At 40.8% G+C, this 22281-nt stretch overlaps 1 protein-coding gene across 1 annotated transcript in view; it reads left to right on the plus strand.

Moving 5' to 3' along the window:
- The window catches only part of ajap1 (adherens junctions associated protein 1), a 45197-nt gene that overhangs the window by 14026 nt on the left and 8890 nt on the right, over window positions 1-22281 (plus strand). The window contains exon 2 of the mRNA XM_018675145.2: window positions 8682-9442. Within this exon, the coding sequence (XP_018530661.1) occupies window positions 8682-9442 (761 nt within the window). The remainder of the gene's footprint in view (window positions 1-8681; window positions 9443-22281) is intronic.

The following is a 22281-nucleotide window of genomic DNA, read 5'->3' on the forward strand; positions in this document are numbered from 1 at the left end:
TCGGTTCTGCTCAGTTCAAGTGTAAAGCCTAAAGGCTTCAGTATGTGAAACTGTTCATGATACAACAGTTCAACACAGAAACATGAATCACAGGTAGGTGGACACGTTCCTCTTGTAGTTTGTTCTTGAAAAGTTGTATGCATGAAGACCTCCCCTTCCCTCAACATGACTGACAGCTGCTTCTGAATACTACAGTACCGCAGTATCACAATAACTGGAGACTGTATCTCTGGATGCACCTGTGTCACTGATCTGCAGCAGTGAACAGATTTTCATACTCATATTCATTCCACCTTTGTTGGAATTTTCAATGGCTGGATTTTTTTGTACAATTGCTGTTTTTTTAGTACAAAATGGATGGGTCATGATTTTTGAATTGAATCATATAAGAAAAAATCTACTAGTTTATGCAGCCAGTATCTGGTCTTAAAAAAACTAAATTTCCCTTGTTTTTACTGATGTGTTACTGTGGCCAGAAGGTGGCAGTAATTCAACTTAACACTGTTTGCCAACAGCCATTAAATTACGGAAGGAAGAAGAGAAATGCGTAACTACCAAGAGCAGGTGAAACGTCATGCTGTAACATTAGATGCTTCTGTAGAAACGGGAGAAACATGCAAAAGCCAAAGACCGCTACAGCCATCAAAAAGTTCTGTGTCAAACTCCTACAAAAGACATAAATGAATGCGTCTCTCTCTCTCTCTGTGTGTGTGTGTGTGTGTGTGTGTGTGTGTGAATAGTTCCCAGTGAATGTCGATTAATATTCTTGCTTGAAATGCTGATAACATTTCTACCAGTCCACCACCCCGTTGAGATCAAATGAAGTCATGGTTTAGTCTGTAACGTCTGTGTCTGTTAACATCCTTGTATCATCTGAAAGATGAATAAGGTCGTAAGCGTACAGATAAAAAAGACTGTCTCTGTAAAAGCATAAAACTGATTGCAATGATAAAAACAGGTCAAGCTGTGCCGATTATAGACAGCAACATTTTGTAACAAATTCCTTTAATATTTAATGCTTTTAATTTATTAAATGAATTCCTGAAAGCTGATGGATACACAAGTCTTTGCACAAGAAACAAATGAAATGTCAGACAGAAAAAGTCAGTGAAAGTCAGTTGTAGAGATACAGTCCATCTGTGCATGCTCACGCAGTGTCATTTTAACCTCTCGCTGTGTGTTTGGACCCACCAGAGAAATCCACCCACTGCAGCTTCAAACTTCATGAACTATAGTTGGTGAACCTTTTCCCCTGTGGATCTGTTTTTTCTCCAAGTGCCGTTTTTAGAAGTATGTGGGAGAGACATGGATACCACAGTTCAACGTGTAACTGCTCTATCAATTGCTAGTGCTACCCTGAATAAAAACACTGGTTATTTTTTTGTACTCTGAAATTGTTAACATAAGGCTGAATAGCAGCACCTTTCCCAGGGCAGGAAAAACCCCACTGAGAGGTTAAAAAAAAAAAAGCAAACCACTGATTCAGTCTAAATCCTGCCTGGCACATACACCCAGCTTTTCAGCGGAGGTGGAGTCACCTTCAACAAGGCGCCTCTCAATGGCTGTGTTGGCCAGAAAATTATGTGTACTCAGTGGAAGGGCTGTCGAGACCATGCTGATAAAATTTCTGTTGATGGCAGCCCGGGGACACGGGGTGAGGGGATTGGAGAAGGCATGCCTTTTTCACCTCCCTCAGGTGGGAAGCCCATCTGCTGAGGCCTCACTTCTGCAAAGTCCCAACAAGTTCTAATTAAGACCTACTTCGCACAAGTGATCACAGTGTGATGATGACACAAGAAGTGGGCCAGGGATACAGTGCAGAAGACAATAATTAGGTGCAATATCTGATTAGCTGCAGAGATAATAGTTTTGTTCTGCTGGGTCTAACATGATGCAAAGGATGAGTTCAAAGAGTCAGATAATCCTTCATTAGCCCCTTGTACTCTCATGACAATAATTTATACACACTATACAGAAGGAATTTGGCTCTAAAATTGGACTTTTTTAATAGTCCCTATGTGCAGTGCTGCTTTAATGTATTCTTAACTGTTTTGCCACTTTTTGTTAAGCTTGACTTCTTATGATTACTAAAACTCTGTGAAGCCTTTTTAAAAGGGCTTCAGAAGAGCCTTTAAAGTTGGCCTCATTCACAGAGACTATATCCTGCCCTTTGTTTCTTTGCTTATCTGTGCCCCACTGGCACATGGTTTGCAGAATTGCTGTGCATAATAGCCTACACAGCACGCGACTGCTTTGATCTTCTCTGGGGGAAGAGCAGAATCATAAGGCACTGGGCCTTGCTCGTCTTTTTCAACATACTTGACATGTTGCAAGCCTTAAATATTTCCTCTTCTAGGAGATAAAATGGTGACTGTCATTGGCTTGAACACTAGCATATGCTGTCTGATTAGATTTTACAGTGAGATTGTGCTGATTTGATCTGTTCTGTATCTGTATCTTCACTACTAAAAATCTATACTGTGCTCCAGCCCTTAACAGTGTTTTAAGTACACTGGTTTTACATTGAAAACACCGTAATCTTAACTTAAAGATTTCGTAGCATCAGCCAGTCATAATATCTACAAAGAGTCAGTGGACAGCTGAGGAAAGGAACCACTTACATCTATACATATCATCTATACAACCACCCTGCCTAACATTCTGCACTCAGGCCAAGTGATACCACTGGGGTTGATGAAGACTTTAAGATGCAGTGGAAAGCTCTAGTATGTAGGAATTTGAGTGAAGTTTCAGTTTTAGTCGACAGAGAAGAATCTGTGACTAGTTTAACAACCAAAAGATGAAGATTTGCTACTTTTCTTTCTCTTATGTGTCAATAAAGTGAATATCTTTGGTTTAAGGACAAGAAATAATTGGAAGATGTCACTTTGGGCTCAGGGATATTGTGAAACGCTCTGACATTTTATAGACCAAAAGGATTATTCAAGAAAATAATCAGCAGCCCAAATTATATTCAGCAGAAATTATTCATCAGTAGCGTCAGGGCATACCTATGGCATCTACACTGGTGCTTGTTATTCTGTCTGTACAGGATGTAGGTCTACTGTATATAGAGAATGATACAGTGGTTCCTCTACATGTGTAACTGCTTAAATTAGCATTAGCACATGAAAAGGTTAGCCAACTTTGCATCATATCACTGCTGACTTCATACATACACATGATATGAGTCACACAGTGGAATTAAAACAGAGAAAAAAACAGCTGTATCAGTATATACAGAGAACAGTGTTGACTGTAAACTATGAGTAAGATGATGAATAAGGCTGAGGTCATCATGTGATTTTCAGAACAGTTGATTTCAGTGCTCTTAATGCAGATGATCTTTGTTGGGGGTGAAGAGGAGTTTGATCACACCCTGACAGATCTCACATGAATGATCTCATGAATGCAGACCCAGGGATCCTCCAACTGCACAGTATAGACATCCCTCTGCTGTCACTGAGGTTCATTGAAATCAGTTTCAACATCCCCATATGAGCTGATGCTACATCTGCAGCAGAGGGAGGGAAATGTAATTATTTCATCCAGAGTGCCTTAGTCATTGTGCTGCTGGGAACAAGAACCCTCAAATGCTGGTCTGGCTGAATTCACAGATCATGAAAGAGTGAAAGACAATAGCCTGGAAACTGGTGATCACACAACAGAGAAACCACAGTAGAGCACTTCACATGTCAACAATGTGACATGTGGGCTTTGGACAACATCCTCTTAATGCAAAGCAACCTGTATCTTCAAGGCAGAGGAGTCTGTATGAATGGCCTTTTTTTATTAACCGCTCTCACCCTCTGCTCAAACATTCAATTCAGGATTACACCGTGAATCTTTTTCACCAACTTCAAAGGCTACTTTCCATTCGTTCTGGTCTTTTGATGGCTTTATGTTGATTGTGTGAGGTTTCCAGTTTCCAGGACAGTGGTATTAAGCACTGTGTGCAATGGATTACTCAGCCTAATGTTTTCCCTGTTTGCGCAGCAGTTCAGTGTGGGTTTTGAAGAGGGAAGTGACAGGAAATGTCCACTTGGTCACAGCATTAGTGAAACAGACATCATGTGCTATAATTCTGCTGGCAAAACCACCATGTTTTAAAAGTTATATACATATATATATATATATATATATATATATATATATATATATATCGGTCTGTTTGGCATGTTGTAAACATAGTTACAGTTATTTATTTATGACTAACTCTAAAATGCAATTTAGCTGTATAAATCACAGCTTGAGTCATATGTCAATGATATTTTAATAAAAATGGGAAACCCTAGTTATGTGCTGCAGACCGTGGTTCTCAACCATGAAGATCATGTGTTTAATTTGGAGTGCCTGTCAAGGACTAATCTCCCTGACAGTGGCATTTGTAGGAAGCTGCAGAATAAGTTGGAAGTAGATTTACTGAATATAGTACAGCTTAAACTGGCACTGAGGAGAGAGAGGAGTCAAGCTTGGTGAACCCTCCTCCAGCGCTTTTTCGTATTTGGGCTGAGAAGCATAATCCAAATATATTGCTCTGAAATATCACATCTTACATGTACTGTTACATCACTGGGTTTGTGTTGAAATTCTACATTGCCTGAGTGTGATGAAGGACAGCACACACATACATATCTCTGACTTCTGGCTGTCCAGTATAATTTTACATACAGCAGATATTATGGTCGCTGAATCAATAGGTACAAGAAGCATGAGGGATAACAGCAAACATGACATATACAAACATTGTGTGTTTTTGTGTGTGTGTGTGTGTTTCGATGGTAGAGACTCCAGGAGTGTGTGGACGTGCGATGCACTGAGATTTTGGTGTGTCTGTGAGCAAGAAGCCCCGGCTGCCTCTTTCATCTGCTGTCTGTCAACTCGTGGTTAAAATCATCATTCCAGCTAGTCTTTAGCTGACCTTCAAACCCGAGTCCTCCCGGCCCACAGACACGCTAATTAACGCTTCGCTCCGTAACTTCACAAAGTAATTTCATTCCCTGTATGTCTGGCTCCAGCATGGGCTCAGCATACTGAGATCCAGGACTTGAAAGTAGCCTGTTGGGTCACTGAAAACTGCCTGAATATAATGCATATAAAGTAGCTTACAGTCAACTTTAACTTCCCCCCAGTCCTTCAACAAACATGTGCACAGGAATGTGCACTCCTCTACCAACACACCAGTTTTTCAGCTAAATGTGTTTTTTCCATGAAAATCCATCTGCCTGTTAGGCCCTGCAGGGACTGCCTGTACAATGACAATGCTTTGTGATGATAAAAATGTGAGGTGGGGGCAGCACGGGCTCAGAATCAGGAGACGTCACAATCTCCACTAAAGGGATTTCCTGCCATATTGTTAGGGCTTAACTATATTCTGAAGTTAGTATTGACGGTATGATGGAGCATGTGCTCATAAAATAGGACACCAGACACACTTTCCCACCAGAAAGCAATCTGGTATGTTCACGCTGTGAATACTGCACTTTATCTGCCATCTGTGCTGTATACTTCCAAATTATATTTTCATTATGAGGGATGTCAACACGTATTAGGGAGCAGTCCTTAAATTAAGACACTACAGGTCTTAGAAAATATTATTTACAGACCATTTTATCTGGAGCATGTGCTCCTCTTGCTGGAATCATTTCAGTTTCTGGTGCATTTGTGCTCATGCTCCATGTCAACTTTGAACATATAAGTACCAAAATGATGGGAGTCCTTTACTCTACAGACTTTTGATTGAAAATATGTGTCACCATGCCCTGTACTGGATTATTTTTGATTAATTTTAGAAACAAAAAAGTTTCACTCAGTCTGTAATTAAATCAGAGTTACTTAATATTTAAATTACACAATTAATAAAGTAATTACATAACACATTGTTTATTTTTCACACTGATAATTAAATGTGTTGTTATCAGTTAATTGCTACCTGATGGTCTTTGCGATCTGCAGTGTCCTCCTTCTCCTCCAAGTCAAACCCAGCACTTAGATTTCCACAGTACACTGAGCAGGTGGACAGTAAAGGCTCCTTATGCCTCTCTGGGTTAGATTTACTGTGTAAATGCTACATTACATCAGTAGGTATACAGCACATGGTGGACAACTATTAGATTAGTAAATGAAATGGCAATTACACAAATGTTACATACCTTTACTAATCAGTGTACAAATGCACATACACTTCAGACTGTTTTTATGCTCATTAACAAATAATTAAACTTAAAACTCGTCTCTAACAGTTAGGGGGCACGCTACGGCCTCAATACAAAAATTAGAGCATGATAACAGGTCTGGTCCTGATTGTGATGCTAAAGAGCTCCAGTAAAGGAACGAGACACAGTTTAGAAAACGTGTACAGTGTTACGCCTGATGTCTTCAACAGTAATGTTAACTCAAGTCTTATTAGAAAATACACTAATAATAGAAGAAAGTCAGTCCCAGCTTGATGTCAGAGTAAGTAATCTGTGTTTCTTTATTCACCTGTCTACCACTTATTAAACAGAATAAGTCTGCCATCTTTTATAAACCTTTTGACAAGTTTGACTCTCAGACATCACAGGTTAAAAGCAATGTGCTTAACAAACACTGTCATTAAATATTTTGCAGATCTTTTTGTTCTTCCTGCTCCAGATCATATTATTCATGATGAGTAAAAACCACTTTTCTTATCAGATATTGCATTAATTTGTCTCAGGGAGTTAAAATTGAGTTACCTTGAGTGTGCTGATTGGGGAAGTGCCAGGTTCTTAGTCTGAGGTCAGGGCCAAAACACTCACAAGACAAACGATTAACCATATTTTTAACTGTCAATAATACACTGACCTTGTCACTGCTCTTTCATGACCACATCAGTCACCATTTATGGCTCAATTAAAACGCCATTCTAAATAATTTCTCAGTTAGTGGTGGGATGAATAATAAAAACATGGTTCAGAGTCACTCCTCATGACCAGGGTAAATGTCTACAAATTTAATTTCTGAAGTCTAGAGTCCTTATCCTGAATTACCCCCAAACTTAAATTCACATGTCAGTGTTGCATGAGAGCTTTTAGTTTTAGTTTTAGACTCAGACTCACGATGCCATCAAAGTCAGTCTCTGACATTAACTCAACAAAAATGTCAAAATGATACTGTGTGCAGAAAAAAGCTACATCAAGTAGTTCCACTATCACTTTCACAAAAACCTAAGGTGGAATGAATGAGAAGTAACATATAATTTGTTTAAATTACTTCAAATGCAACCCACAAATCTAAACTAAACTATGTTGTAGAACTGAGTCTGCCACTTCACTGAAGTGACAAGCTAACATTAGTGTCAGGCAGTTGCGTTTGAAGAACTCTGCAAACTGCCGTACCTTTATCCTTATTTACACACTAAATCTAAAATCACAGGTTTGGTTTGGACGTACTGCAGGACATGGCGTAGTGTGTTCAAAAGATAGATTGAATATCTGATTAAAATTGACATCCCCATTAAGTAGAGATGACAAAAATGATTTCAAATCCATAGCTGAGCCATTATAATTAATCAGATCACTCGGTGTGCAATCTAAGTCTTTGTGCCATTTCCTGAACATTCATATTTGATAAACACAGTAATGTAGATTTGCATGTGACGAGAATCACTTATGACCAGAGTTATCGTAAAATGCCCACATTACCAACAGGAGTCCAGTTTGTCTTGTCCACTGTCACTACAGTATAGTTAGATTATAGTTAGGAGACTTGTAAAAACAACTTGGTGGTTATATGATCGACAGACGTCTTGGTGTTGCCTCTGACAGTCGATGAACCCATTAACACTTTTCCATCTATCATCACCTCTGTGATGCTTCCTAAAAGAGTCCTGGGTGTGGGCTTAAATTGGCCAAGGACAGCAGAGATGAAAGATAGCCCATAATGAGCTTTCTCCCTTAGGAATCAATGTGCAGCTTTGTCCCAGGGGCCACTGAAGGTTGTCTGTAAAATCAGTCCACTGCAGGGTCCTAGCCTGAACAGCCAGCCTATCTATCACTGTGCCGTCTGGTTGATGAGCAGCAGTGAAGTTTATACTGTACAATAACAAAAGGACACACTCTACTGGTACTGAATAAATTAATGCCATCGCCGTATAGGTGAAGATTTCTGTGATATAGTTGTCATGCTGTGTCTTCTGCTGCCATTGCGTGTTACCTTCCTGATCATTGCACTGCATAATCAAATTGCCCTTTGGGAATCAGATGACTTTGTGTCTGCGGGAGATAATGCAGAATATGATGATCAGCTAAACCAGGCCTGACCTTGTGTGTCAGTGTAATCATCCCTGGATTGATATGAATCTGTAACATCAAGGATAAGTCCTTACTGCTTTTGACAGCTGAGAGCAAAGAGTGCAAATCCATAATCTCTCACATGTTTTACAACATTTACTTTGTGTCTGACCTTTACACTGTAATTCAAGAGGCGTTCTGTGAAGCTAATTATTATCTGAGCTTAATTGAGTGGGAGTTTAAGAAGTTGTGGAGTAGAACTTTGCCAAGAATTGAAATGGAGGGTGAATACAGATGTGAATCCTTACAATAGGCCATTTATTTGAAGGTGGAAGACAGAGGAAACCTGATTTGTATGGTTTGAACATGTCCTTCACTGTGTTTGAATCTAAAACAGTTTCTCTCATTTACTCTCTCCTTCCTCTACAGTCCGTCTGCTCTGAGGCCAGGCAGCTGTGTGGGGCACCGGGTGTGGATCCTCCTGGCCATGACCCACCTCACCCTGGACTTCTCTGTGTGCAGTCCCCTCAGTCAAGGTCTGGGGATCAAACTCATGCCCAAATCTGTGCCTCGCTCACGGCCTCGCTTGCAGCCCCTCTGGGACACTCCCAATAAACTTCACTGGAGAACAGTCAGCCCGTTAGCCCATCGGCTCTTCAACCCTATCCCTCCACCCCAAGACAACAGGGCAGGGATAGGGGAAAAAGTCAAGGGTCAAAAGCATCGGAAACCAGCACATAAAGGACAAGCAGTGTGCAAGGAGTGCCGGTCGAGATACTCTGAAATGGAGAAAGGTGATCCTTTGGCTGGAATAGCAGAAGCTCCAGCAGCTTTATCCAGTGGGAGCAGAGGAGACACAGTGAGGTTGTTATTTAGAGCCAGAAGGCAGCTCAAATGGGACAGCTATGACAAGTCTCAGGAGGGCCGGACTACCACGGTGGCCGGATTTATCGACTGGGGACCCACAGGAACAGACAGCATAGATGGCGATGACAAACCGGAGCCAAATGTAACGCTGTTCACCAGGGTCTCAACTACCACAGTGGCCACAACCACTAGCACTACAACCAGGCCCTCCCAAAGGACGTTCACTGTAGTGACCACACCAGAGCCCAAGAGGCCGAGCACCACCAAGGCCCCTGTCAGCTCGGAGACTGTCAAACCACCAAAGCCATATGGGGAAACACCAGGTAAGAGATATAAAGCAGCTATACAGCTGATCATCTAGTGGGAATTTCATTGTTAATATGAGTGTGTAGGTTAAAGAGATCATTGTTTTGGTTGCATTGTGTTATAATAGCTTAGTTTACCTTTAATCAGAGCCAAATTCTTTAAAAGGGGAACTGAAAACAAGTGAGAAACCTGCATGGCACAGCACATATTATAATGAGCTCAAGACACAAAGACTGGATTAGAAATACTCAGTTGAACAACACATCAAATGAATGTGTTTTAAATGTGTTTAAAAGGTGCAGCCATCACAGAGGGGCATGATTCTCACAGAGATCCATGGTTTGATTGCCAATAATGGTGCCTCCAGCTCAGTTGTGTGTTCCAACAAACACAGTTGGTGTGTGTTCACATGTGGGAGGCTGGTGTGGGGCCACATTTCTATCCTTTTATCATTTATGCTGGCATCTGGTAACATTATTTGTCATGGAGGTGGCACAATGCATGCCAGTTCCATACGGGGGTAAATCATTAAAAATAGCTAAAAAACAAACAACAATTAATAGTAGTAGTAATAATAATTCTTCTCCCGCTTGTTTCTTCTAATGATATTACAAGACAAACTGTTTTCACCTTTTCACTGTAGCGCATGACTAATGATCTGGAGTAATGAGCTGCTTTTCATTAATAATGATATTGTGACTTGGGAAAATATCTCCTGGTTCACAGAGAATGTCCTTGACCATAATGTGGCTCTCATGCCTGAAATATTGTACATGGGCATATGTGATTTTTATGGACAGTCCCTCTGTGCTTTGGACGCACAAACCTCCCAGCCAGGCATATTAGATTTACCATTTCATTAAATCCACCAGGAACATGGCTTTTTAAATGGACCATACAGGTAGTCATAAAACATAAGTCATGTTTAACAACTTCTGAACAAGCACTATGCTAATTGAAGCTTTCCCATTTGGTGCATTAATATAAATGTCATAAAATTAGGCAGCGAACAGTAAGTGTGATCAAAAGTCCTTGGCCACCTCCTATTCAATTACAGTGAAAAATGTCTTAAAGCAAAGAGGAATGTGAAGAAGTATGTACAGTGGAAGTCCTGAAAATGATATCTACTTTAGCTCAATTATGAGGCCAAATTCACAAGACAGACAATTCATTTCACTCCAAACACATTCTGCACAAGGTATTTCTTTGTCCTAATCCATATATTTTAATGTGGAAATTAACAAATAATTTCCTTTCCTTTCCTTAATAATTATTTAAAACCAGAACTCCAGGATGCAGTTAACATAAGAGGCACAGGGTCCTGGACTGGGACTACAAGCAAACAAGGATGTTGTTTCTGATCTTACTGCTTCCTTTCAGTCCTTCTCAGATTTTAAAATAGAAACCCCTCAGCTCTCATGCTGCAACAAAAATGACTGTAACTGTAGCTTTTAATATTAGTGGTATAAACATATATATTGTGGTGACTGACATGTACGTATTGAATGTGAAATGGACTGGCAGTATGTAATTGTCTTGTCAGCGTTGTTGTGATCTCTTCATTTTCTCTTGATTGGGAGGTGAGTGTGAGACCACCTGTGAGTCAGAATGATGGCTTGATACTATATCCTGTAGGAAATCAGTCACCACTCCTCTAAGTGAAAACTGATGAGGAAAAAAAAAAAAAAACTCTTTAATTTTTCCGACTGGATGCACACTGTTGTATCAATGAGCAGAGTGTGTCCCATCAGGGCAGACCAACACAGTCACTTTTCAAAGCAAAGCCGGGGTGCTTAACTGCTGGAGAAAAACTTTCCTTTGCCTTCACAACACATTAAACCCATGTCTGCCTCATATTGGCCCCGAGGCAAGATATAATTACCCCACCAATGGCATCAGCTCGCTGATGAAATGAAACTATTACTGAGGGAGAGCTGCTTTACTCTGTCTCTGTCTCTTACGCTTTTCTCTCCTGCTTTGTCTGTGAGGATGTTTACAGATGCATTACTTTCAATCTTATTCTGATTAATACAAACTTAGACTGGTAAAAACTTATGCAAAAACCTTAAACTGATTATCTTAATCAGGGTAAGGTGATTATCAGCTCTCGTAATAATTTAATTCCCCTAGATTTCTGCTTGTGTCTTGTGATTTATTACAGCGTGTATGCAGTTCAATTCAAAAATACTTTGTCCCTGAAGTGGTTTTTGCAAACAAACTGAGGAAAGAGGGCACGTACATATTATACACAACTCATACATATTACATAACAGAAATACTTCCACAGAAAATATTTACATTTATCATCACCACACATGCAGATCAGATTTGGTCATCACCTCTAACAGTGTAGAAAACAATGCATTCACTAAAGTAACTGCTGAGACCTGAGACCACAGTACCTCAGTATCCTCAGGACATCATTGTAGCGTGTTAATTCTCAACAAAGTTTCATATTAAAAGTTTTAATTGTAGCAGCTAAAAGAGTTGATATCCAACTCATACAATAAATTCATAACAAAACATGTCTCTGCTTAAACATGAAGCTGCTTTGGCACTGCTGAAAAAATCTTTTTTTGTACAGACAAACCAAAAGCTGGAGCACATGCACACAATGTCAGGATAAGTGAGATGTATTACACTGAAAAATGCATAGCCTGTGCAGAGACTGTGTATGCATTATGTATGTAATTGTGTGCATTTGGCACCCAACTGTTTGGTGGCTCCTGTATGTGGCTTTCTTCCGTCTTGCCGACTTCCAGGCTCACACATGCTGTGCCGAGTTAACCCACGACAGGTGGATGATGTAAGATCGGCTTATTTTCATGTGAGCTCTCAAATAAGAGCAGGGAGGGTTAAAAACATGCAACGTCATAAACCCGAAGTGATCTGTGCCCACTGGGACTCATTCAGTTACAATGTTATCAAGCTTCACACGTTTTATCATGTTAGCCAACAGCCAGATGACTGCTGTTGTAATTCCTCACTATCTAATTATTCTCAGTAATCAGAGTATCAGTGAACGTTTGTGTCTCTCCGTTTCTCTCCTCCAGTATCAGAGTAAACCTCTGGGAGAGACGAACCCAGCCACCCTGACATCCACAGCACTCACGGCTAATTGTAATCTCAAAGCACTGATGTAGAAATGACAGCTCATAACATATCTGTTTTAAATACACAACCGTGACTGAAATTTAATATCGATTGGTGGAAATATTTTGTCTCTTCATTGTCAAAAAATAATGAAAAACGCACATGCACAATGCTCCAAAACTGACAAATATCTGAATGTTTTATCTCATAAATGATTAAACCAATGATCAACTAATAAAATATTCAGCTGTTTGTTTCATCCATCGTTCCTGTTTTCTGTATCTGCACATCTGTGGAGCCTTTTATTGGGCCAAATGTGGAGTCTGAACTAAATATGACCCATTTTGTTTTATTTAAATTAGAATATATGTTTTTAGAAAGAAATACTCATTATTTTTTCATAAATGCGTGAGCCAGTGTAGGTCAGATGATGTATCTTTCATTGCTTGTCAGCCTCTCAGTAACCATGAGATTACAGTATGAGCATTCACCCCTGCAATAAATGGGCTGCGTGAACTAATTCACTATGACTCATGAATACTGTAGGCAACCAGCACAAATGCAGGCCATTAGTGTACTTTGTCTCAGCCCCATATGGCATGTGTGTGTATCATGACCGTAATCATCTCACGCTGTGTGTGTGTGTGTGTGTGTGTGTGTGTGTGTGCGCACATCACTGTCAAACTAGGATGCAAGTGGTTGTTTGTGTAAGGAAGCAGAGAGGAGGAGAGGAAGTGATTCCAAAATGTCTTCCTCGCATAGAGGCAGAGAGTGAACACTACTATGAATCTTCAAGGTTCCAGCTTGACTGTGATCCAGTATAATCATTAATACATCAAGTGATGGAGCATCTTCGACCCCCTGTTGCTCCCATTTCACCATGAAGATAGAAAAGAAACATAGGAATGCAGGCTTCAGAGAGCACGCTGGAAAAGTTGTCAAAGTTTCCTGCTTCCTAAAATGAAATGTCTCCTCACATTAAGTCAGATGCTCTCGCTGCACAGTAAAAACACACACTCACAGAATCTGATCATTCTGCATCTCCTCATTAAATTACAGATTTTTACCACTCTACAGAGGAATTTCACCATGTCCACACACTCTCTTATTCATTCATTGTATTCACAGTCTGAGTGACACCAGTGTAGTGAATGCAGTATGACTGGTAGAGATTGGATGGTTTTCGACAGTGCAGCTGTAATTCACTGCTTTCACTGCCCGTTTATTTGGTCACTTCTTTGCTTTTCCAGTGCAGATAAAAATGAACTTTCTCTCTGGCAGCAATGATGACAGATGATTGCTTATCTTTAAATGGAAAATCTGCTGTGTGATTTCAGTGTTTCCCCCAGGTTGACTTTGGGGAGGGGGTGGTGGTGGTGGTGGTGGTGGTATGGGTTGCTGTTGTTCTGTACGCATGAAAATTGGCATTAAATAATAATTAACAATAAACTGGTACTGCTAGAAAATGTTACATAGCTGTAGTGGACATTAGGGCTTGTGTTTATTTAAACAGATCAGATGGAGAGATAGTCTGTTTAATAAGGTCAGTCATTGACTTCATGCTGTTTCCTCATGGCTGCCTTTGGTTTGGTTGAGTACTTGGCTTCTTTCATTGGTTTTTCTTGGATTGTGACATTTTGCAGACCGGTTTGGTTTGGTTTGGAAACCAGCTACGTAGGGGCACAGAGAAAGTACATGACAGCTCGCCACAGTTTGTCTGTATTGCACTTGTTGACTGCAGGCTATGTGTCTTAACTCCCACTTGTTGGCAGTGATAGTGTAGGACAACAAAAGGGACAACTCTTTTGGTTGTTGTAGGAAATTCAACACCTTTCCCACTGTAAAGAAGTTAATGTTACACATGGTTGAAAGGCCTTTAGCAAACACTGGCTTTTTGTCTAATAGAGGGTTTTTAATTTCCTTTTTACATGATTTTCCTGCACAGATTTCCATTCATCAGTGTCAGCTGTCTGCACATACTGTAGGTCTTAGTTGAGGTGTAATGACCCTCAGCCTCAGGTGGCTGTGATTCTCAGGCTGTGGTTGTAAGTAGCCATAAACAACCTGGTCGTGGTGGTTAAACTGGATCTGAAATGTCCTGTTTTGAAACAAGAGTACACACTCAACATCAGTATTTATCTCATTCAGTTTAGATGCTGCGGTTCTTAATGGAGGACGTCTGTTGACCCTGCTCTCACAGCTCTGGCCAACATACAGGAGGTGTCGGAGGAGGGGGTGGGTGGGGGCGGTGGGGGTTATAGCTGCGGTGCCTCCAGATGCTCGCTGATTGTTCCCGGTGATTGTGCTGCTAGTAACTGCAACCCCCCTCTACTCTACACAGATGGAGCTGTCAGCTCCATTATGGATATGAGATGATTAAAACTGCAGTCAGTAAAGCCACTACTGATAACTTGGCTCTCGTTAGATGGTCTGACAATCGCAGGGTTAAAATGTTACAGGTCTGTTTGGAGAGAGCAAAAGGTATCAAGTGTTTCTGAGAGATGCAGTAAAGCCTCACATATGCTTCCTGTAACAGACACAAGTGGTGGATGTTTAGAATAAAAGATGACATCCAGTGTAGGAGCCAGCATCTATTTAAAACGAATAGATCCATCTGGCAACAATTCACATCGCAGCTTGAAGTTACTGAAGGGAGTGGAGGGTTAAATGAATGGAGTAAATAAGTAAGTCTACATGCACTGTAGAGCAAAGTGAGCACATGTAAAATGTATGTTAAGTGTCTCAGGGATCTATTTTTAAAGCAGCGAGCTGAGTGAACATTGTAATGCAGCATTTTGACCTGTGGTAGACCTGTAGAGGCGTACAATACAGCCTCTTCAACACCGAGAGACACACAGAGAGACAGAGAGAAACCACTTTTCCCAGTGGTTACCATGGCAATCCAATAAATTTGCCATTACTCTCTGTATTGACTCTCAATAAAGTGGGTAAAAATGAATCTCCTTTTCTCAAGCGTTAAATCTGGACTTAAATGCTGATGCCTGGTGACAGGCGTGCAGAGTCAAACCCCCTTTCCCCTGATTTACAGAAAACTCGGCCAAGAGGAGATGAAGGGGGCAGACGGAGCAGATGCTGTTTCACTTTCTGTTCCTCTGCTGCTCAGCTCTTTCTTCATGGTTTGACACATCTGCCTGAAGGAAGACGAGTGCAGATGTTGACTGAGAGACTATTTTGGATACAGGAGATTGTTCTGTCAATCAGAAGGGATGGGGCAGCATTTTAATATGACCCCTTTTTCAGACTAATTTGAGTTCATTCATTTTAGCTTTTGAGAGATTTTCCAGTTTTGTTGAAAAATTACAGTGTTGCTTGACAGGAAAGACAGGAAATAATATAGTATGCAGACGACTCAAAAACACTGCAGGTGCATGATGTGTTTCAGAGCCCATTCACCTGCTAAACAATTAAGCTAAGCTTTTGTTTGCTAAAAAATACCTCCTGTCACCAACATGACAGTTCACAGATTTCAGGATGGTTGATTGAAGCTGCCATTTTACACCCACCGGAAAATTGCAGTCATTTTCATCTGTGTGTTGTTCACAGGACGAGCTGCTGTGTGTATCCTCCTGTAGGTAGGCCATCACTGCAGCAGTGTGCTCTGTGGCTACCACCCCTTTTTTGGCCATTCTAACATTTGCCATCCAGCCTGACTGAATTATGCAACGATGCCTTTGACATTGAGAGAAAAGGCATGCAGAGTAATTGTTTCTGATCTCTCCCTCTTCAACTTTCCTCTCCTCTCCCTCTCCGTCCGGCTCTTCTCTCTCTCTCTCTCAGCACCCTCTTGTCTTCAATAAGTGTTTTAGATTGCTTGGTGACTCAGTGGAAATCAGCCCAGATTGACACTTTGACACCAACGTTAATTGGCAATTCCTAACTATCAGCAGGCCGCCTTTGACGGGAAGTCTTCCTCCAGCCTGTCCTGCTCAGGTGTCTGGTTGTGGGAGAGACGATCTTTGAGGGGTCACGCAGCGTATCACAGTGTATTGAATATGCCTGTACAAATGTGCTTTGTGGTGCGTGGGAGTGAAGTGGCTCAACCTTTGTAAGCTGCAACTCTGTTTTACAAATGAGGGGCCTTTCCCACATTTTTCAGGAGCTTTTAAGCCAACGCTGAGTGGGTGTAGGCACCATTAGCCATAAATGGCTCTCTGCAGTGGATGTGTGATAGGGCTTCCCACTACATACAGACGGTCCGGCGCACACGCACACACACACACACACACACACACACACACAAACTAAATACTGCTTCTGACAATAACTCGTGTTTACATGCAGAAAAATTAGTCATTCTCTTTTCCTCATCATTTGTCCAGCATTGCCTCCTCATGGCATTGTTACATTTTTTTTTTCAGAGCACAAACTGCCTGCAGTTTAACTACTGTCACATAATTCACCAAGTAAATTACAAACAGACAATTCAGGAATTCAGCAAGGTCAAACACTGTAGAAAAAAATATAAATGCTTTCCTGTCAAGGATGAATTGTCTTTGCCTACTAAATGTTATGGCTGGCCATAACAATACATGCTCATTTGTTATTTAAACACAGGACATATGGCCTCAGGTACATTATTTACATAATCGAAATGTTAATGTTTTTAATTGCAAGATGCTGCCTGTCATGACAATATGGTGTATGTCATAATGTATGTCATAAACACATTACTAATTACCACTTGACAGCTCAAGAAATGTGTTGAGCTGTAAATATAATCCCTGTTTTCCTGACTGGAGCTACTGTACAAAGGTTCAGGTTTGAGCTCAAAGCAGCATCAATAGCTTTTTTCAGCAGAGTAAGATATAAACACAACAAACACTTTATCACCATTAAGTTGTTATGGTAAAAGTTTTCCCAGAATGTTCTCTTTTTATACATCTAGTTTACCCCAAGACCAGTATTCATTCTCCTGTTGGTCTCTGTTTTGGTGTTCACCAACTATTGAGGGCAATATGTGGCTTTTCTCTGCTATGTTCAACAGCTACTCACTATCTTTGTCTGCTGTTTGGTGTTGAGCAGGCTGGATACAGTGGGATTCTCTGAGCTTTTTCACCAAAAACAGCTGCCTGCTCTCTCTGGAAACACATTACTAAAGTTTAATAACAAATATTTTAATGCATTCATCCTGAAAATACCAAGATAACGTGATGTGACAAAGTAAAAAAACATACTAAGGAGTTTTTAAGGTGCTGCAGAAATTACCAGGCACTACCAGAGTCAGTCCCACGTTTCCAGGGTTTTGTTTTCCCCAGTTTTATATGGCACATAATGGGAACATGACAAAGGGTCCCATGTTCCCCACCTCTTCCCATGTTCCCAAGATCCTATGTTCTCCAGCTCTATGTGGCACATAATGGGAACTAGAAAAAGATGTTCCCCAGCTTTGTATTTGTAATATGACATGGGCTGTGGTGGGAACAATAGCCCAAGGGGTTTTCTGTTCCCCAGCACTGCCGTATGTCACTCAGTATAACAGGCCTACATTTGAGGTAACTTGTCAAAAGGGCCAAGGGTAGAGTTGTTGTGTTTCTACTAGTTCCAGTAAACAGGTCAAATTTGAGTAACAGAATAGTGAACAGGGCAACATAGCACTCGGCGAGCATAGATATCCTCACAGCAGAGGTTATGCTAGACTTTTTTGACAGCCAATATGGCTGCTAATATTCAAGAATTCCTGAATATTTACATTACTGCGGTGTAAATAAATTCTGCACACATCCACATACATCCACTAAAGTTCTCAGTTTTGCCACTGATGGGCTCAGATTGTTATTATAAGTATCTGACAACATTATGGACAGGATTCCTACAGAGATAGACCTTTTCATTAACCAGAAGCATCACTTTTTATCTCAACCATTGACAAAACTTGTAATTTTACCAAGCAGCTGCTGAGACACCACTGCTTTGGTCTGTTACTTGGTCAGTTACTGGTACTTTCACTTCAGTAAATGATCTGAATATTTCTTCCACCATTGAAAGTCAGGCAATAAGACAAACAAACAAACAGGTGGAGGCAGTGGTATTCCAGCAGCTCCTGTATTCTGCTTGGTACCAATTCCAAAGATTTTTATCCCTATCAATCATTTACATGGGAAAACAAGGTCCAGGTTCAAAAATTGTTAGAGTTATCCTTTCAGTTGTCAGCATATCTTATACATCACACACCAGACTATTTATTTGACATATTTTACACTGAACATTTTGGCCAGTGATATTTTCATCTACACGATACCAGCCAAAATCTGGTATATGCCGGCTAACGTAAACTCTGCCTCACAGCGTTACCTGCCACACACAATTATTGAAGCCATGCTAAGTTTTTGTGTTTAAATTTGGACTCTTTTATTAAAAGTTGGAGTAGGGGGAGATTTTATCTAACTGCTGCTTTTCTTTGACATGTTCATCAAACTGTCACAGCCAAGGAGGCGAAAAATCTCATTTATTCCTGGCTGGGAGCACTGATGGGGGCTCTAATCCTGCTGCACAGAGGTCACAGGCTCACTGTCCCCTCCTCTCCAGATCCCTTTCTGTCCCTTCCTTTTTTCCCGTCCCTTTCTCTTTCCATCTATCTCCCTCTCAGCCTATTTTTGTTTGGCAGTGATTTGACCAAACAAAACCTAACCGGGTATCTCTAAAGCAAGGTGACTGCCAAAGGTGATTTTTCAACCTGACTGCCAGGACACAATGAGTTTTAGATAGCCAGGCCAAATTTTTTTCCTCCCTCCAACTGGCAGTTGTGGATGAAAATAGAACTGGCCTCTGCACTCAGATTTGTCACCCATGTCATTATCTGCTCTATTATCCCTGCACCCTTAAACGTACTGCCCTGAAAATGAGGTTATAATGGACTTAAAGTTGGTGTTTGTGTTTCCGGACCTCACGTTTTTGGGTTCATTTGTTTCATTAAACAGCTCTACTAGGAAAGGATGTGTATTTTTGGCTCCTAACAGCAGCCTGAAATAACTCTTAATGAGCTATTTAGACATAAATCCTGTGAAAACATGTAACATAGCGACAGTGAACTACACACAGCATGCTAATGTTTACCAGCTGAGCCAACTGGATTCCTCTGGTATAAACTTAAAAATGGACAGGACTGCTAAACACATGTGGTGTGCTCACTGACACTACATTCAACAATCTATGCTCGCTTGCACTATATAAGTTTTCCTTGTATCCCCTGCCTGGACAGAGGAGTGCCCATAAGAGCGAGGGACAGTGGACAAATAATGTGATTTAATCACATGTGGTGTTAGAGGACAATTTTGCCAAGTGCAGCTTTGGATTTGAGATCCAGTGAGTGGAGTGCCCCCTTTCACTCTGACATTAATATAAAACGAAACAATTCTCAGTAGAGACTTCAACTATTGATCAAGGTCAAGGCCAAGCTCCATTATGGCTGAACCTGGGACAGATGTTAATTTATAACCCAACACTTTCAACTTAGCAGCCTTGACGTCAGAAGGAGACGGGCAGAGAGGGAGACGGAGGATAGAGAGGGGATATGAGGGAAATGCAAATGACTTGCCAGATAAGTTAATGTGCCTTTGCCGTGGCAAGGGACTCTGATTGCAGCGAGAAGGTAAGGCTTCCCTGAGCCGGTCAGAGATATCATTAATCCAAGGTTGACCTGGCCTGCCTTTTGCACGACCCTGCCCACAGAAGTTTATTATCTGGGAGGAGGCTGTCCAGGCAGCAGGAAGGCAGAGGAGAGACCCTGTGCTTTTCCAGAATGACTGAGCAGCACTTCCTTTTGAGCATTCCCGAAGACAAATTGACTTGGATCAGCAGCAAGGCAGCTGGCTGATGGAGAGCTGTGATGTATAAGGCCCACGTGGGCATTTTCATCATGACGGCTTTTCTTTTGAGTGTTTTTTTTCCTCCTGTAGCACGTCACCTGCTGCAGTGTGTCATTGTGTCCTAGTCGCTCTCATGCTCTATCACTCACCCACACACATACGCAACACACTAACCAGTGCAGTGCAATAGACGTGCACTAATCCTCACTTTAGACATGTACAGCACAGTTTTGTTTGTGGATTACTGTCCTCTGGCAAAAATGAGAGATCAGCACAAATGGGAGTCTTAAGAGTTTAAATAAGAACAATGCTTTTGTACTTTAGTCATACAGAACAAAGGGAGCAGGCAGAGAACATTTGGTCCACGTTCATATCTGTAAGCTGGTTAAGATGCACTACATAAGCAAAAGACTGCATTCAAAGGACACTCATAATTTTATGGCTTTGTGCTGTCTAGAAAGCTTAGCAAAACAAGGCGTTTAAAGCCAATACCTGGAAGGTTTCACAAAGTGTGTGGAATTATGATTCTGTGGTTTTCTCTGCTCTGGTTTGACGAGCGATTGTACAGAGGTTGGTGGGTTTATAATCCCTGAATTAAACAGCAGCCACTGAAATGCACTGTTCACTGTTTATAAAGATAGAGGATCCAGGCTGTATGAGTTACCATTTTCTCAACCCGTGTCCCTGCTGTCCTTTTCATAGCACCGTAATTGGCTTTTAATTTTTTCCAATAATGATTTTCTAAGAGCGGGCGGACAAGTGCACGGTGCTCTTCCACAGCCCAGTGTATCATGAATATTAACAGTTGGTGGGTATGTGCTTAAAGAGAAATAAGCTGGAGACCTGTGGAGACGTTCTGTCTGCAGCTGAAAAAACAGCTTCTGAACCTTTGAAACAGTTTGAATCAGTTTGAAATCAAGTTAACAAATTGTAAAGTTGATTATTTCAACCAAAAATTGTAAAACAAGGTCATAAAAAATACAACAGATGCTGTGAATGGTATTTTTTGAAAACAAGATGCGAGTTGTTGCAGGAATGTTGTTGCATTTATTTTCTTGTGTAGAATTATGCTCTATACGTGGGTCATGTTTCATGAGCTGTCAATTTACAAAAAATGCTTTTGGCAAATATCTGCTCATTTATCATTTTGATGTTCTTAATCTAAAGTATGATAATTACTGACTGTGTCTTAAATTTGTCTCTTTTTAAGAACAGCATGAACTCCTGTAAGACTAGTTATAATGCTTTTATATGTGTCTATCCTCATTCCTTTATCCCACATTTACATGCCTCCCTTTTCAAAGCAGTCAGACTACCGATCAGGATCGTCTTTTGATCAGGGGTTTTTATTTGATATAACGTCTCAAATGATTTGCTCTCATCTCATGTTTAAATAAAAGCCTTGGGGCAAAATCTACAGACAAACCATAGATACCATGAAGAGTGTAAAGGTTATAAAAAGTCTACCAGCTCACCTCAGCTGAGTGTGTGGGCTGCTGCTGGAGGATTCATTAGGCCTGAAAAAAGGGACTGTATATGTATGTCTGTACACTACTTTACTTGACTTAGGACTTAGTATATGAACACATTCAGAGAATGATAAACATACAGATTGTTAATTTGGGTTTATTTCCTTCCTTTAATTATGTAAGAAGATAAGTTTTAGAAGAACTTAGAGAAAACTTGGTCTTGAACTTAGTCATCCGTTACAGTTGTCTGTATTATAATGGAATAATTCATATCACTCTTAAATTATGAATAACAGTGGATGACAATGTCATCAGTACTTACTGAAGAGCAAAATAGCTCTGGGTTGCCATCCCCTACTTTTTAAGTGAGCTGCCCTTGATACTTTGTGGAGTGAGGTGGGTACAGAGACTGAGAGTGAGTGTGGCTCTCTGCTGTGAACAACAGGAGTGAAAACAGTTCCTCCACAC

Source organism: Lates calcarifer, linkage group LG6 (assembly GCF_001640805.2).
Source record: "Lates calcarifer isolate ASB-BC8 linkage group LG6, TLL_Latcal_v3, whole genome shotgun sequence".
Taxonomy (NCBI): domain Eukaryota; kingdom Metazoa; phylum Chordata; class Actinopteri; family Centropomidae; genus Lates; species Lates calcarifer.